This window comes from Periplaneta americana, chromosome 16, assembly GCF_040183065.1.
Source record: "Periplaneta americana isolate PAMFEO1 chromosome 16, P.americana_PAMFEO1_priV1, whole genome shotgun sequence".
NCBI classification, from domain to species: domain Eukaryota; kingdom Metazoa; phylum Arthropoda; class Insecta; order Blattodea; family Blattidae; genus Periplaneta; species Periplaneta americana.
In genome coordinates this window covers 14,710,723-14,729,600 of record NC_091132.1, presented here as the reverse complement: position 1 = coordinate 14,729,600, position 18,878 = coordinate 14,710,723, and the positions used below count along the sequence as shown (strand labels likewise).

General features: G+C 34.6%; 1 protein-coding gene across 8 annotated transcripts in view; it reads right to left on the bottom strand.

The window, feature by feature from the left end:
- Window positions 1-13,940: 13,940 nt before the first annotated feature.
- The window catches only part of MEP-1, a 59,337-nt gene continuing 54,399 nt past the window's right edge, over window positions 13,941-18,878 (bottom strand). For all 8 annotated transcript variants that reach the window (XM_069815210.1, XM_069815211.1, XM_069815213.1 and 5 more), the window contains exon 8: window positions 13,941-15,905. In XM_069815210.1, the coding sequence (XP_069671311.1) occupies window positions 15,018-15,905 (888 nt within the window). In that variant the 3' untranslated portion in view covers window positions 13,941-15,017. The remainder of the gene's footprint in view (window positions 15,906-18,878) is intronic.

Sequence of the window (18,878 nt, the reverse complement as noted above, 5' to 3'; positions counted from 1 at the left end):
GGTTTGAGTTGCACAATGGGCAGTTAGGGGACTGATATATTCCAATTCTATGCAGGTGCTTAGCCAAACAATCGTGGCCTGTTGCCAATCTAAATGCAGCTACAGACGATTTTCGTGGTAAATCGGGAATTAACTGTGGATTTTGATGCAGAGAGTTCCATTTTTTCCCTTGGGATTGTGTTATCAAATTTTGTTTGTTGAAGTCTAAGTATGTAGATTTAATAAATCTCTTCACAGAGTAATACGCAGATTTAGTAACAGGTCTGTAAGGAGCAGTGCTGCCCTTCTTTGCTAAAGCATCCGCATTCTCGTTTCCCAGGATTCCACAATGGGATGGTATCCATTGGAAATACAATTCTTTTATTGAGAGATATTAATTGAGAGAGCATTTTAGTTATTTCTGCTGTTTGAGATGAAGGTGTGTGTTTAGAGACGATTGATAGAATAGCAGCTTTGGAGTCTGACAATATAACTGCATTCCTAAATTGATTGATGTGGCATAGAAGATTCCTGAGACATTTGCTTATTGCAATGATTTCACCATCAAAACTTGTTGTTCCATATCCAAGAGATCTATAAAGTGAGAAGAGACAGCACGCAACACCTGCACCAGCACCTTGTTCTCTGGAGATCAAGGATCCGTCAGTGTATAAATGAAGCCAGTTTTGTGGAGGGTACCTAATATTAATTGTCTCTAAAGACAATTGTTTCAGTATTTCAGTGTTTGCTTCTGATTTCAGTATTTAACCGCAGCCCAGAAAATATTCATCACAGAGACTGTATTTTCTTTGCGATGCACCATTATTTGGACTCATCTTGAAAGACAGAGATCAAAAACTAAAACAAAAAAGTTTGAAACAGTAGCTGAACGTTGATTGAACCGCACACGCAAGTACAAGTCCGCGCAAACTCAATAAATAACTGATAGAACAGGAGGCTGGGCTTGATGCTGTGATATTAGCCCACAGCTACGCGAGCAGCCCATCCTGCCAGTATGGTGAAGTCACGAGCTTGTTCCGTGCGAGACTGTGAAGCCCAGTGCAGTGCAGTGAGGAAGATGTTCATGGGCTGGGCTGTTGTGCAGGTCTCTGGTGTGAATTTGTCCAAGTCTACTTCAGACAGCACCTGGTTCACACAACTAGGGAAGGGATGTTTATTTTGCACCTAATTTACTCCTTGAATATATCTTAGTTATAGATTACACCGTTCTGCATGGATTTTGTTGTTTTGAAATAAATGAGCGTTTCTGAATCACAATTTCACAATGATTGCAAAAATGAAACCTGTTTTCACGTACCACGTCAGAATTTTTTACAATTCAAAATGTTATGTTTTCAATATTTTTCGTAATGTAGTAATATTACAATGTGCTTGTTGGTTGTTAAAAAGGCACGACAGCTTATAATTTAAAATTTATTGCTAAAATGTGACATAATATATTTTATTATGTTTGTATTTGATATTTATTAAAATCTACTGACTATATCCGCCCTTGGGGGTGTGCAAAATTGTATCCTCCCCCTTAAAATGAACCGAGGTTGACATCTGCTGTTTATTCTTGGAGATTTTTATCTGTCTGCACCCAATGTTATCTATAAACAGGAAGTTGAAATGTTTAGTGTCTCAGGTCATAAAAAATTATGAAGAAAATATTTACTCTTAGAGATTGCTATTAAAACTCACAATGAATTAGAGAAATGACATAGGGTCCCTGTATATATATTTATTTATGGAAGTGCAATCCAGCTTATGAGGCTACAGATTTCCTTACTGAGATAATAAACCTATCCCCTTTTAAAAGTTGTTTTAAAATTAGAGGTTCAGTTTTATGTTGTTGGTTGTCGTGTAAAAGTGAAGTGTGTGAGTTCTCATTTTTCTCGAGAGTATAGCATAATAGTGTTGTTTCATAGAAATGTCGAAACGTGGTTGTGTAAATGATTCAAATTTGTTTTGCTATATATGTGGGTCATATACGTTAGTAAAACAGAGACAGAATATAACAGCTTTTGTAAAGAATACTTACTTTCAATATTTTGGCATTAAGTTAGGAGATCAGGACAAATCCTAGTGCCCCCAAAAAGTATGTCGTAGTTGTGTTGAAAAGTTGAGGAGTTGGAAAAAATGGAAAAAGTAAGTCATTGCCCTTTGGTATCCCTATGATTAGTAGGGAATCTATAAATCATGGAGACCACTGTTATTTTTGTACAGTTAAGGTAGCTGGATATACTGCTAAAAACATTCCCTCTGCCATTCAGGCCATACCTCATGGTCCTGATATTCCCGTTCCACTACCCCCTGAATCAGACACATTGCCATCTGCATCCAGTAGCACTGAAACTGAATCTCCAGTGGATCATACTTATGAACCAGACAATATTGGTTATGATAGATGTTTTAATCAAAGTGAGCTTAATGATTTAGCGAGGGATTTAAATTTGCCTAAAGAATCAGCATTACCTATTAGGTTCTAGGTTAAAAGAAAAGAAAGAATTGGCTCAAGGTAAATATTTTTCATGGTACAGGCATCGTGAGAAGGAACTTGTCCCTTTTTTTGCTGAAGAAGAAAATTTAGTGTATTGCCAAGACATCCCTGCCATCTTAACATTTTATAACATAAACTATAATTCCAAAGAGTAGAGGTTCTTCATAGATTCTTCTCAGAAAAGTCTTAAAGGTGTTTTGCTTCATAATGGAAACATTGCGGACTATTGCTGGATGTTAAAAAGGGACTGTTCTGAACAACATGCAAGGAGGTCAAAGAGGAGAAAATTTGAAGTTCAATATTGAGGTAAGGTTATGAAAGTGTTTATAATTATTAATTAATATTAATTAATGATTAATTAGTGGCAAATAGCAAATTGAAGCCTAGTTTTTCTCACAAAATTCTTGTTGAAAATAATTTTTATGGCATTTCACAAGCAATAATTTCATTTCTAGTTATTCATGAATTGTCTGAAAATCTGACGTGATGGGGAAAAATGGAGATTATTTTCGAATTCAGCACAAAAAATCCGTTTAGAATTGGCGATCAGATTGAAAACAACAGAAAATAAGTTTTGGAATGCAGAACAGTGTTATTCATGACACTTGACCTATAAACAAACAGAAAAAGCAACAAACAAAACAAAGGAAAAAACAGAGTGGAGTCGTGCATAAGAAATTCCTTCATGTGTAAAACTAAGTTCTCACAGAATGAACTAAAGTCTTACATAGGGGACTTAGCGTATGTCAACTGGTCCAGTCACTTCTTTTTGCCTAAGACTACATTTTCTGCATTCCAAATAGACTACTGAAAAAGATACCTGCATGTGTGCAGCAATTTCTTCAAACTAATGAGTGGATTCTGGTCATACTTGATACATATTGTCTACACCTGTGGAGTAACGGTTAATGCATTTGACAGCAAAACCAGGTGGCCCAGGTTCGAATCCCGGATGGGGCAAGTTACCTGGTTGAGGTTTTTTCCAGGGTTTTACCTCGACCCAATATGAGCAAATGCTGGGTAACTATTGGTGCTGGACTCCGGACTCCTTTCACCTTCATTTCATTCAGACACTAAGGGCCGTATTCATAAACGAGACTTTGGATGAGGACTTCCCAAAGTCGACTTTCGTAGTAAAGTTTAACTTTGTTAAAAGTCTTATTCATAGACAATACTTCCGAGACTTTGACTTTGGTAAGTCGAGATTTGACGAACTTATTCTAATGTTGGCAATCAAAATCACTGCCTTCTAAACGAATTAAATTAATAGATAGTTGAAATAGAGTAGGCATTGCAACAATCAAAGCCATCTTTTGAGTCACAAATCAATGAAACAATTGAACACTGGTACATGTTAAGCAATTTACATATCATTTACCAAAATTTACATATCATTTTTTAAAACAATTATCAATATCATCTTTTGAGATTAAAAAAATCATCTCGCAAATTCTCAAAGATTCCCTGCAGATTATACAATTTCATTTATACCACTCAAAAGGCCTTAATTAAGGATATGCTAATTTTACATAAAATCTTTTATTTGTCAGTATAATTTTAGTCATCTTCTAGGATTTTACTTTATAATTGGTGCTTAATTATTACACTTTGTTTTCATAACAATATTCATAATTGATTATATTTGTTTGCTATTGATTTCCGGATCCTTGTGGTCATCCTTAATTAAGGCCGGATGAGTTTCTCTCTCTCTCTTTAATCGTTCTTTCAGCATTACATATATTATTCGAGGGCTTGTGAAACTAACGTAAGTACAAAAATTGACATTTTTAGGTCTTTACACCAATCGATAATAATTTGTTCTTCTACCTGGCCACAGAAAATCGTAACTCAGTTCGAACAGTCTTGTATATAACACAATTAATAACTGCAAAACATGATGGTATAGTTTATCTGAAATAGTATTGCCTGTTAATTTTGTTGTGAATAAAACATCTATGTAGTTACGTTAGTTTCACATTAAGCCCTGAAATTATTTCATTGTAAAATAATTTTGTTGTGAAGATATGGAAAATAAGATTCCACCAATGACAGACTATGAAAGAGACATATTATCCTGCGTACAGTTGACAGAGTTCTTCCCTGCATGTCTCCATAAACTACTTAACAATTATCTGAAATCAATATGTAGAAGACATTATTATAACGACCGTAAGGATTATAAATTAACTGCATTTCCAACTGTATAACCTATCCTCTACAGAATTAAATAGTAAGAATCAATATTAAGCTATTAATCCTTATCTATAGCGTAAAATCGCAATGAAATAAGTTGTATTATTTATTGGTGGAACAGATAATCCTCTTTGATTGTTCATCAATGAAGTTGAAACATGATGAGGATATTTAATACTGTCTGTTTTTTCAAATCTGTACCTTGATTTGAATTTATAATCTATAATGATACGCCAAGGAACATGAGCAGCTTTAATAATCTCCTAGATGTCTTCAATATTCTCGGCAAATTCAACAATTTCCCAAATATCAGCCATTTTCCTGTTGTCCACGAACGAAAGTCAAAGTCTAGATTTTCGGCAACTTCGAAGTAAAGTCGTGATTGAAGTTTACTTTCCTCAAAGTGTCGACTGTGAATAGGAAAATGGTGACTTTGTACTTTCCAAAGTTAACTTTGGTCCAAAGTCTCGTCTATGAATACGACCCTAAGTAACCTAAGATGTTGATACAGCATCGTAAAATAACCCACTAACTCCGATACACATTATACAAGTCAATTTATATGGAAATGATGCACATGAAATAAAGTAATTTCCAGTAAAAAAATTAGTGGGGCTTTATTTGAAATAAAAAACACACAATGGATATTTAAGTCCAAATAAAAGGTACAAATGAAATACTACAGTTCGCACGTAAGGTAAACTGATTTCCTACGAGAAATAATTTCATGTTTTTCATTACGACTTTTAATGTCTGTACAAGGAGAGAGTACCTCTTTCTTAAAGGATTAATGGTCACAAGGTGTAAACCCCGATTTTTTATGCGTGGGTAAATTTCCAGAGAAGCAATTAAGCGTTACAAAGATCTGTTAAGACTACAAAGCACGCCTTTCAAATTATAGTTCAAGAAATTAAATCTTAAACAGTAATATAATTTTTTCAACATGATAAACAAATTGCTGCAAAACACACCATACACTGAGGAAGTATGTCATCTTCAAAACATTTCTTTTTACTCCCTCAGACTTCCCAAAAAACATCATTGATTAAAGTGGAAAAAATTGCAATACTTTAGTAAAATGGAGCAACACTATCAATAAAAATGTATAGTATGTTTCTTATACAGAAGAAATCATCCCGCCGAGTTTTAAACTGGTCGGATTAGCAGACCAATAACATTTAGGGCTTATTTGTGTCCTTCCTCTTATTACCTACAACCTCTAAATGTCTGCTAATCTGGCAAGTTTAAAACTCTTGGTGGGATTATTCCTTTTTTACAAAAAAAAAAAGTACTATAATCCTGTAAAGCTAGTTGAATACGTTTTTAAATAAAAGATAAATACTCTTCACAAGAATAAGAAATACCCTACAGGTGTAACTGAATTTTCTTCATTCAGAGGACGTCATACTGTTGTTCAATCAACTGTCCTGTTCCACTTTTTTTTTTAATTGAGTTGGAGTGATTTTCTTCATTCAGAGGACGTCATACTGTTGTTCAATCAACTGTCCTATTCCACTTTTTTTTTAATTGAGTTGGAGTGATTTTCTTCATTCAGAGGACGTCATACTGTTGTTCAATCAAGTGTCCAAAGACAGGATTGAACCTCACAAGTCATATCAAGAAGCCACCACTTATGAGGCAACTAAGCCAGGAGATAATGGGATAGGGTGGCTAGTTCCTTTTCCTCAAAATAGTAGTATACACCCTAGTCTCTTCTTTCAAGAACAAAATAGGCTTTTACCTAAAATCTGATGTCTAATGATTATGCCACTGTGAATATAATTCATGACATGCCTTCCAATTTATGATCACTGGTGCAGTGTGTAGGTGCAGGAGGAATCTACTAAACACCGTCCCATTTTCAGCTGCCACACTGTGAGGAAGAGAAAACACAACCAATAACTGATTTCGAGTAATTTCCATTTCACATGTTTACCCACGGCCCTTAAAAATTAGCGTTTTTTCTTTACAGTGATTAACAAATTCTGTCCAAAATTTTGGTAGAAAAAGGATATTTCCATCTATATTTTAAAACATATTATGAAGCACCAGAATACTTTCTTTAAACTTCGTATAATGACAAAGGAAGAAATTAAGTGTATATGAAAATGCTTATAATCACTTTCGTATTAAGTTTGTTCAATGATTAGTTATTACATAAATTAACATTTACTAACTAGTGAAATTACATGATTCTTTGCATATAATCTGTGTGGAAATAGACCACATATTCTTCGAAACATAAAACTTCAATTCGCAGGTACCCTTTTCCACCTTTCATGATCTGCTACCTCTTAAAATACTATTACATTTTTTATATATATAATAAGGATCGTGATTTTGAGTAGGACTTATGAAAGTTCTTCCTAACTGACAGAATCTAACTTCAAACGTTTTCCTTTATAATATGCTTAAGAGCTTACTTCAGAACGAACCATATACTGGGTCATTCAATTATCTTCTGACCAGAGCTGCTATGGGGTAATTGGTTTTGATCTCTCATGCAACACACTCAGTGTTGTTTGAACAGTGCAAGCAACTGCACTTGTAGTCTGCTGAAGAGTAAATGGCAAATTATAGGCCTAATTATTCTATTCCACATCAGGTGTTTATTTACAATTTGTAGTCCACACCTGTGGAGTAACGGTTAGCATGCCCAGCCGCAAAACCAGGTGGCCCAGGTTCGATTCCCGGTCGGGGCAAGTTACCTGGTTGAGGTTTTTTCCGGGGTTTTCCCTCAGCCCAATATGAGCAAATGCTTGGTAACTTTCGGCGTTGGACCCCAGACTCATTTCACTGGCATTATCTCCTTCATATCATTCAGACGCTAAATAACCTGATCTGTTGATAAAGCGTCGTAAAATAACCTACTAAAAAAAAAAAAATACAATTTGTATGTCTCTACAGAGTCCGCTCATGCTCTCAGGAGATTTCAAGAGAAATTCCCACGTGTTCAAAAAACTCTCTTGACGAGAAAAGAAACAATGTCTGACATTCCATTCTTGAGGTTACGTGTCTGCTCTCTCATTCATTTTATGGTAGGTCTTAGCCCTAATTGGCATTTTAGGATAACATTGCGATAAGATGGAGTTGTTTAGTTATTTGTTGACACAATTGGTATCCTTAGTATCCTATGAAGTGAAAGTTCTTCAAACCTCCGTCAGGGATAAGAAAACAACACAACGGAAATTCTATTGCATGAAGTTGTGAACTTGTGATTGTGAGAGCCGTTTGCGAATGTTTATTTGAGAACAATGAATTGTGTGTGTAATATATATCGAAAGAGAAAAGGGCTGATTTCATCTACAAGCAAATGAATTAAAGTAACCCAAGTGCCCGTTATATATATTATAATAACTTGTTAAAAATTCCCAGTTAGGGAAATACATGAATAAACAAATAGAAATAAACAAACAATCATGCTCGAGGCCTTGAAAGTTTGCCATTTCAGCCTAGAGCCTTCCTCAATTCTAAAACCATGAGCCGCGACTGGGAATGACAAATAATTTTCTTACAATAGCATCCCAATATTCAGAAAGTGAAATGACATCTAGATGTTTTCCTGATTGGTATAGTTTTTAGTCCCTTGGATAATACCTCGAGGTTTCACTAATTTTAAAACCAAGCTGTGACATGTGGAACATATTTTAAATTACACTACAATGTCATTCTATTAAGGAGCCCGGAAGTGTGGCCATCAATGACGCACACACATTATACAGAATTATCTTGACTTTCTCAGCAACTGCTAGCTAGAATACTTCCAAATTTTACCAGATAATGTACATGTCCTAGGCCTCTTATCTGTACATTTTCATAGCTATAACTATATTTTTGTAATAAAATATTAAATATAAAGAAAAACGTAATATAGTATATAATATAAAATAAAAGCAACTTTAGGTACAATTTCCATAGAAAGTGGCAATAGGACATGTTAAAATTTTTCATCTCATTATTTCACACTGTTATGAAATCACTATGAAAAATTTAACTGAAGGAGAAAAGAAAGAATTTTTTTTTTCCTTGTAAGGAAAAATGGAGCAAAAGCTATTTGATTTCTTACCTTAAAATTGTACATAAATCTCCACGTGTTACATTAAAGCTATAATTCTATCTGAGATTATTCAACAATAAACTTAAATTAACTGCACAAATTTTAATCTCTCTAGCATGAACGTTTCCAGTGAAAATTGTACCTTAATATATAAAAATGTAGTTCTGAGAAAAACAAAGTTGAAAATATAGCTTAGAAAACAAGGGACAATCAGTCCAATTATATTATGTTTTATAAGGTAATTAATATGATTTGATCTTGGTGAGAAAGATTCAAAGAATTTAATCAAGTAAAAATTGTATGTGTACGTGTATATATACTGTATGTATGTATGTATGTATGTGTGTGTGTGTGTGTGTGTATATATATATATATATATATATATATATATATATATATGTGTATATATATATATATATATAAATTCCCAGACCCCTAAGGTACCCATTTTTTTCTAACCCTTTAATCTGAGTGAGGCTTTCTATATTGACTTTAAATTACTACACTGATCAGGGGATGGGAGAAGTCAAATAATAATAAAAAAAAAAAATTATTGCAATGTCAATTTCAAACATTTACCTGCTGTTCCCATGTTTTCTGCTGAGAGCAACAGTACTGTATCAATGCCAAAAGTTGGTTTATAACCCTCCTCTAAATCCAAACCTATCTCAAAACATTCTGTGCAATGAATGTTGCAACATGGAAACTATGGTCGCATCATTGCATTATCATCAATAACTTCATGGATTAGATCTCTCAGCCTGTTTCATTATGTGTGTGTTATAAACTAAGACGATAAATGAAACATTATAAAGCAGCAAAACATTGTCAATTTACTAACTACCTATTGGTTAATTAATTGGAATAGGGTACTGCAAAAGTACATTATTGCATTACTGAATTATTTATTTTTTTGTACAAGTAACATTTATTTAACCCTTGTACCACCAATAAAACACACTTTTTTTTTTTAAGTTGTTTTAAGTGACACAGTCTTTGCATGTAAGTACTTGTGCAGTAATCTGAAACTCAAAATACCATTTCAGATTCCACAATAAATTACGTACATGAATACTCTGAATTTTGATCATATCCACTTTTGTATAAATTATTTCGAAAATGTACACGTGACAACAAAACCGAAGCACTATACTGTCAAACCTTGTGTTGTATTTTGCCTCTGCTCAGTGTTGCCAAACGTACGCATGTTCTGATTTGTAACTGGAGATGGCTCTGGCATGTCCCATTTGAAATAAGTTAATATGACTTCCAGTTCAATCAGAAATGGTATTTAAATAATACTTATAAATGTTTGTGAATTTTACTTCACATTAACACTTTCCCAAATTCCTCGTAAACTGTAGCAAAATTGTAAAATATATCTGGTGTTTACAAGAATCTGAAATACTGAACACAGTACAAACACCCAAAACTCTCGAACCATGTTGCACTCGGATGTGGGTTCGATTCCCGCTTGGGCTGCTTACCTGACTGGGTTTATTTAGAGGCTTTCCTCAACTATAAGGCGAATGTATTAAGGAAGGAATATGCAATATCTAATAGGTGAGCAAGGAATGGAAGGGAGACAGCCTAGGTAAGAGGGAGAGAATAGAAGAGGATAAGGGGGAAGGATATATAGCAATTCAGTCATAACAGAACGTTAGAAAGTAATCAAGAAGTTCTCGGCAAAGAATACATCAATAGAAAAGAGTTATATGTATTAAAGGGATGGTGGATCGAAAAACAGAAATGTGAAGGTCCACCATAACTGTGAATTGTAAAGTTGATTGACAAATAAATATCAAATATAAGGCGAATGTCAGGTAATCTATAACGAATCCTAGGCCTCATCCCACCATCACTAATTCCATTGATGCTAAAGAACCCAGTAGTTGATACAGCATCGTTAAATAAAGTAAAAAAAAAAAACAGTATAGGGTGGGTGTTCAGATATTGTTATAAACACAGAGAGCAGTGAAATCTGCAGGGACGCAATAATCCAAATTGTTAGGCAATTGATGCAGCTGTGTGTCAAAAGCTATATAAATAGTAAAAAACCGGAAAACTGATGCTGAAAATGTTGCTGCATACCACTCTGTGTTTAATTCCTGTACGCCAGAATTATTCTCATCATCAATAATTTCATGGATTTGATCTTTCAGCCTGTTTTGCCCTCAAGGTTAAAATGGATTGTTCTGTTTCTTGGGCATCCTCTTGCTTTTCTGCCCTGTGGTGTGTTATATAGGAGTTGATGTGGGATTCTGTCCAGGGCCATTCTCTCTGTACGATTCTTCCAGTTATGTGTGAATTTTGCTCGTGACATCTATGTTGAACTTTACACATATAATTTTAAAATAACACAGCCAAATTGGTAATAACACTGAAATCTTGAAATTTTAAAACAAATTCTCCTTAAAAATAAAACCACTTTTACAGGACTGTAACTCATAGATCACCCTCAAACATGAGAACTTCCTCACAACAGAGGGAACTATTGCTCTCAGAAGAAAATGTCTAGGTAAATATTTGAAATAATCATTACATTAATATAGTGGTATTTTCTTTTCATGCAAGTCTGTGTATTAGCAACACATAATTGTCATTCTGTAAATACGCTCAATAGTTACTGCTAAATAAAGAATTCTTATAAAAAAGACCGAGGTTATCATCTAACTGAAATAACTTACTATAACATGAAACTCATTTTATATCCGAACAACCCATTGCAGACAGTACAATTTCTTGTAACACTGTAGGCTATTTTCTGGAAGAAAATATCTTTCCTCGCAAGTAAAATATTGAAGACAATGATGTCAAGAGTTTGAAATAAGATATAAACAATGCTGAAGGAAATAATGAAATGGACAAATGGAGAGGAAATTTACTTTTTATACATTGGCAGTGAAACAATATACAGGCACATCATTTTATTTTTACTTGCATTTTTATTGTACCTGCATTTCTGAATGTACTTCACTCTCACCCCTTCACTAATGTCCTTGCTCCCGTCAGACACACAAACTTACGGCCGCTGTTGCATTCCAAGTCTTCAAGCAGTGAAGTAAACACTGCAGTGTATAGTGTGTTTCATAAATATGATTGCGTTTTCTATAGAAGAAAGAACCTATATTAATAATTTCGTACTAAAAAATTATATTCAAGAAACGACAAATTCAATTTCAGAGAATATGCTTCAAAATGTTTTTAATAATATGCATTGCAATGAACGGCAACCATTTTCAGCAACTTGTTTAAAAATTCAGATTAGCTTTTTTGAATTGAGGTGGCTAGAAGCAAAGGAATGCTAGTGACATTTGTAATAACATGAGTTAAGTGCATCCAGTGTAAGCAAAAGTACCTACAATTTTAGTGGCAAAGGGATATTTTAATCACATCACACATTAAAAATTAAATAAAAATTTCACTGGTTTAACGAAAGCTTAAATATTTAAACCCCATTTTCTCAACAGTAACTTAAGTGCACTTACAGCCCTTTACTTATGACCCCCTCAATTTAAATGCACTCTCTATATTGTATGTTAACATCAATAATTAATATGCTAAATAAAGTAGACATTACATAATGAACATAGCCGCCTGAAAAGTTGAGTTTTTGAAAAAAAATGTTACTACTCTACTGTATTTTGATAAATCCCGTAAAAGTGATGATCAAATTGAAAATCGTAATATCATATTTCCCTACAACATAAATGGATACACTACTTTTCTCTCCTCCTATACCTAGTAAAATGATTTGTTTACATATTGCACTAGTAACATCAAACTCCTGTAATGGAAGGGGGCAACAGTGTTTCCGAGTATAGCCAGGTTAATGTTAAAAATGTTGGTAAAAATAAAGTGATGTCCCTGTATAAATGAAGTACTTGCAATTTAGAGGTGGCAATGCAACAAGACTCAATGCCATCTCTACATTGCAATATAAAATTCAAAGAGAGGGAAAAAATAAAGAAAATATTAAAAAGACTTTTAAAAAGTAAAACACCTTTAGTCTAGTAATTTGGTCAGCTCTGTAATACACAAAATTGGACACTATAAAGTGGATGTTCCAAATCAAAAAGATATAGAAAACAATACTGATGGGCAATACAAAATTTGCAAATTCTTTAAAGTATCATTCATCTTTATCATCCGGTAGTGTCGACGATACTGATAATTCTGATGATAGATATGCAGTCATAAAATAAATATTTATGTATATGTAAAGTCTAACATTTGACATAATGTACAATTATCAATATAACCGCCACTTTGCAACAGAGTTACAGTTAATTCTTTCTGGAACTGTAAATGTACCAACTGAATAAAATATATCCCCCCCCCCCCCATCCCGAGCACTTCAATAATGCGTTCTTAAGAAGTCCCCCTACACTAATTTTTGGGGTGTGAATTTTCTGTACAAACCACTACTGTTCATTTATGAAAGAACCGAGATTTATTAAAATCAGAGGTCAAGACAGTTGTAGCTAAGACTATATTATGACATATGCAATATATTCCAGCAACTGAGTTTGGACATAATTGTGTACATGAGCGTTTACACCCAACCCAATTTTTACTAAGCAGAAATTATTGAACAATTGCTTTCTCTGCGATCACATTTCCAACAGATTTTAAAAACAAAAATGAAATAAAATCCGTGTTATGAGGAAAGAGTACCAAAATTTATATTAAAATCTCTTCTGGAAGCCTTGCATAACTGGTAAATAAGAGGTCACATATGTCTCCCAGGATTACTTCCATATATTAGAGCACTCTTTTGAGGTGTCTTTCGTATGATACAACTCTATTTACAACAATCACTCAGGATGTTCTCCTTTCCCTGCATTTAACATTACTTGAGATGCACATGTAAACAGTACAGAAGTCAATGCCCTAATTTCTTCCCTAGTCAGCCTTCGTTCATCATGGAAGTTAGAACCACATCTTTAACGAATAACAAAGAAAACCAGCAGCAGTTGTGCTACCAGCGATACCCTGGAAGATAAGTATTTTATGGAGGTTTGGCTGCATTTAAAATATATAACATATTTTTCTCTTTCCTAAGAGGCATAACATAAACTCTGTGAAACAAGAAAACCTGTAAAACCAGCCATTTCTTTCTAATGCAGATACTTTCCACGTATCTTTTATTTACTAATGGTAGGACGTGTTGTTTAAGAGTAAAGAACCAACAAGAAGCCACTAGAGTAAGTTCACCTACTAAATATTTTTAATAAATTATGCAATAATTCCAGTATTACATAACATAATAATGAGGTTCTGTGTTTCAACCAAAATTGTAACCTTCTTCCACCAGCCTCATCTAAGGTTTAATTCCACTTAACATTTCTAAGACTCCACAATAGCCATCTCAAAAATATAACATATTGGATACCTGCATGAAGATTTGCTGGCATATTACTGGGACTTTAAAAAAAATTAAGCAAAATATTGGGTGCATAGGTCGATATAAACCAAATACACTCACGAAACACAAACCAGTTATTGTACTCCATTCACACTTGCAACACTTTTTTTTTCTGAGCTACAACTTTACTATTGTTGTCAGCGATAAGAAAAGTCTAAAAGAAGCAACTCACCATAGGTGATACTCTCACTTATTCCTTTTGACGCCTGACGTAAACCTTCCTTCAATTTGAAACACAGGTATTGTAAAAAAATAAGGGGAAACCAGGAAGCTCCAGATTCAGACAAACACAACCTTCGAAGCTTCATACGCGACAGCCGTCTCCTCCGGTTTCCCCTTGTTTACTTGCTCTGCCCTCGTGGCTTAGTTCCAATTTCTATTGTCTACTCTGTACATATAAGTAATGGCAGATTGAATATTCAATCTACGTGAGGACATCGTTTGTAAGGACTTCACACGGGTACTACTTTCACGCGCTTTGGTTACGTTTGAAAGGTACATATAATTCATTACACACTTGAAACACTGCACACTTTCTGTCGCCCTAACTTAAAATCACTTCAGTAAACTGAACTTGCCATGGTTATAACCTAAAGCAGATATTTGGAATTGTGTGAGTTCACTTAACATTATACCAATTGTCATTATACTTACAAATCTCACACACAGTTTAATAGAATATGTCATAAATTAAACGTGAAGTACTGTTATGTTTCACTGTATTTCAAAATCATGAAACATTCATTTCAATGAATTACAATATTCCCTACCCATCAAAATGACAGCTAAGAGATTGTGAACCAACAACGAGGATGACACGACATCTAGGAAAATATTTAAAGAATTGCATTGTTTCTTCAGTCGTCATCATTTCGACGTTTTTTCTTGGGTGGCATGTCATCGCTTGACTGAGGAGATGAACATTCAGAATCCACCTGGCTTATCTCCAGGCTCTTCCTTCTGCGTAGCCGTTCTTTCACCGCCGTCAACGAATCCTCTCCGTTCTCTCTACTGGCACCGCTCTCAGAATTGTTACTATTTTTAATCGGGGAGTCCTCTATCTCGATAACCTGTACGTTGTGGCTTTGTTGTAACCGTTGCTTGAAACGCCTCGGACCGGGAGCACACGATACCTTAGTGATGGTAATTTCATTACGACCCTGCCCGGCTATCACTACTTCGTCGTCTGAGAGCTCGATAACATCGACACCTTCCTTCTGCTCCTCGATAAAATCCAGCATGTCTTGAGTCACGTGCTTCCTTTTACAAGTCGGACACCCATCTAGTCGACACAACTTGATGCCACAACGACGAAGGTGGCGCCTTTTAATATGACTCACGTATTGTGCAAATCCTGCAGGACCATCGAACGTTGCCTCGCAATTCTCGCAGGCATGCACCTTGCTTGGAGGGTTTTGTTCTTGCGCCCATGCGGATATGGCTCCTGTGCGACTGGCTGGGCCTGGACGAGGTCGAGCAGGCTGAGGAATTATCGTTATTTCATCGTTAATCTTAAGAGGCTTCAGAATTGCGTCATTTTGTTGTGGTGGTCGAGGAACTGGAGGGGCCTTCTTATCCATCACCCGCTTTGCAACAACACTATGGGCCGAATACACGTGATTTTCAAACTGTTTGTACATTCCAAATGTGGCTGTACACACTGTACACTTGTAAGATAGGTGAGCTGGTTTCAATGTCATGTTGTGGTCTCGAGCTACATGATTTAGCAACTTCCACTGATACACCTGCAAAAAAAAAAAAAAAAAAAAAAAAAGACAATGAATTTCAGTTAGACACACTATCTCAGATAAAACAACAGATACAGTATAATGCACTTGTACACATATAACACACAAAAAGTAAAATGCGACGATTGTTGAAAGCTGTATTGTAAACAAATATCTGATTCCAGCAGATACTGCTGTGGAGGTTAATATTATAAAAGTGAAATTTAACATAAGTAGCATACAAGGAAAAAACAGAATGAATAAGATGAAATTACGGAAAATCAAAAGAAGGGGTAAGGGTACACAAATGGATAACTTAACTTTATTCGTAATGAAATCATAATTAATTTCAACTCATTAAAAACACAAAAACATGTATCGTATCTACTTGCGTAAAAGACGCCATAAAGGTATGGTCACACGTCGCTACTTTTGCAGCGATGCAGTACAAAAAACTGCGCAACTCTTGTATTGCGAAGTGTGAACAACGGTGCAACCCGAAAAGTAGCGGCTGCCGAACCTGCTGCCCGCTACTTTTCCATGCTGTGCACAGCTTAAAAGTAGCGACGTGTGAACAGGGTTCTCAAGGTTTCGAGCTGCAGCATTTTTGATATCGGTTTTGTTGAAACTTTTGCTGCAGTTGCAACCAGTGTTACCACCCAAATGTGCCAATGATACTTTTATTGTTTGGATATATTTTAATGTTAAATGTGATGAAAATAAATTATTTGTAACAGTTATTAAATATACAACACAGTATGGTGACGATATAATTAATTTTTTTAATTTTCCGTAGCGTTGTTCCAAACAGGAGGGTTGCCAACACTGATTACGTGAATATACTGTTGGTGATCATTTAAGTATATAGGCGTTTTTAAAAGCTTTATAGTACAAATAATGTCAATTTCTGAATACTAGATACAACAGAAAAGCAAATAATAGATAAGGAAGCTTTCGCATGAGTTTCTTAATAATGTGAACATAACCACAAAATGTATATTGAGAAGTCAACATGGAGATGGAAACCTGCAGCATGACTGCGGCTGCAAAAGTAGCGCCTTGTGTGTGAACAGACTCGCAACCTCCAGTTGCAACTTTTGCAGCACTCGGGTTGCGCAGCACGAAAAGTAGCGTGCAGCACGCTACTTTTGGCTTACGTGTGAACACAACACGCAACTTTTGCAGTTGCAGTATAAAAGTTGCGCTCCAAAAGTAGCGACGTGTGACCGTACCTTAACATAATGTATGTAACCCAATTTTTTACAGTAATATGTAGGGGGAACAAAAAATTCCAGCATTATGTATGCATTGCATTTCTAATAGTTTAAAAATCTTCAACGTGCTATAAGCAACATTAATGTTGATTGTTATCTCTTGTAGTGTTTATAATGAACCTCAGTAAGTGTTCAATATATTTATGCTTTCTAAGTTATACAATCAATCATTTTCAATATCACTTGAATGGCCTAATGTCAAAACTAGCTGTGATTTTCACGTGGAGGTCAGGTAGTTGATGATTGTTTCCCCTAAAAATTTTTCCTCACATAATATGGACCCTGGATTTTTGATAAAAAACATTAGAGAAAAAAGTACATCTATTATGTGAGTAAATATGGTAGTTTAAATTTCAGTACGATGCCTAGAATTAGGAAATTTGGAAAGAAAATGTATATCCCATAAAGAATAAAATTCAAGACAAATATGATTATGTACTGAGAAAGAATGTGTTGATGCTTATGTGGCAACTCTGATCCCATAAGACAAGTACTTTTCTTTTTATACTAACACATTTATCATCGAAAGTATTTACAGATGAAAACCATCATATATCAAGCCTCGTTGCGTTAAATGCAAATGAAGTTTCTTAAAATGCTGTTCTAGACAAATATATTATACTTGCAGACTTTTGGTAACAATATTAATAACAGAGAAAGTACAGAAATAAAGAGGAGAAATACAGGGACTAAATAAATACAGCAGAAATTGGGTTATCTACAAGTCTTGGTCTACTTACATTTAATTACATATTCTAAAATATACAGATATGGAAATAAAATTTGAAGTTCCCTTATTGTACAAGTTTTGCTTACAACACACTGTGCATGTGCAGTGAACAAGAGCCCCTGTATATATTCTACTTGTGGACAGTTGTGTGAAATTGTTGCCTACATACAGGTCCCATCTAGACACGTATGTAATTCACTTTTGTTAGTTTATTTTTTTAATCGCGTTAGAATTGTGCATTAGTTTCATTCACTTTAGTACGTAACAAAGTTTCATTTTAACTTCTCATGATTTGTCTTACAACATGCAATCCCACAATCCTCAAGGTCAACTGTAGGATACAATGAACATATAACAGTGAAGATCACTGCCTCTTTACACCAATGATCTTAAGGTTATGGGACCAATATCAATAACATAACAAGCTCACACACCCAAGGTAAATACAGAGCTGGCATACTAGTTTTTCTTCTTTCTTACGAGCCATGTTCCAAACGTTTGAAAACAGTTGCAAGTCTAGCAATCATGTGTCACAGTAAAAGAGCTTTCCAGCCATTTGCTATTGATTAAGACACATTTGGACAAGCTAAAAGAATCCTTTAAGGGAAGACTCCACTGAAAATCATGAAAATTTTTCCAAATTTTTTTTTTTAGCTATTTCACTTATTCAGAATTTATATTTTCATACCCCAAATGGATTCAGCTCAATTCTGATTACAAATACTCGTATGTTTACACGTTTTAAATTAAGGCTGGAAGGGGGCGTGGAATTTAAAGAGCTGTCAAAATTGTTTTTCATCGAAGAATTCTTTTTTAAAATTTCTGATTACAAATCTAGTAACGTTTTGTTGGCTCCCTGAAGTTACTAGATGAATGTAGCGGCGGAGAATATTAATTTGCATAAATATTCATTTTATTTTCAAATCTATTTTTCTGTGTTCATTTTTGTTGATTCAACACCAACTTTCTTATGCCAAATATTAATCA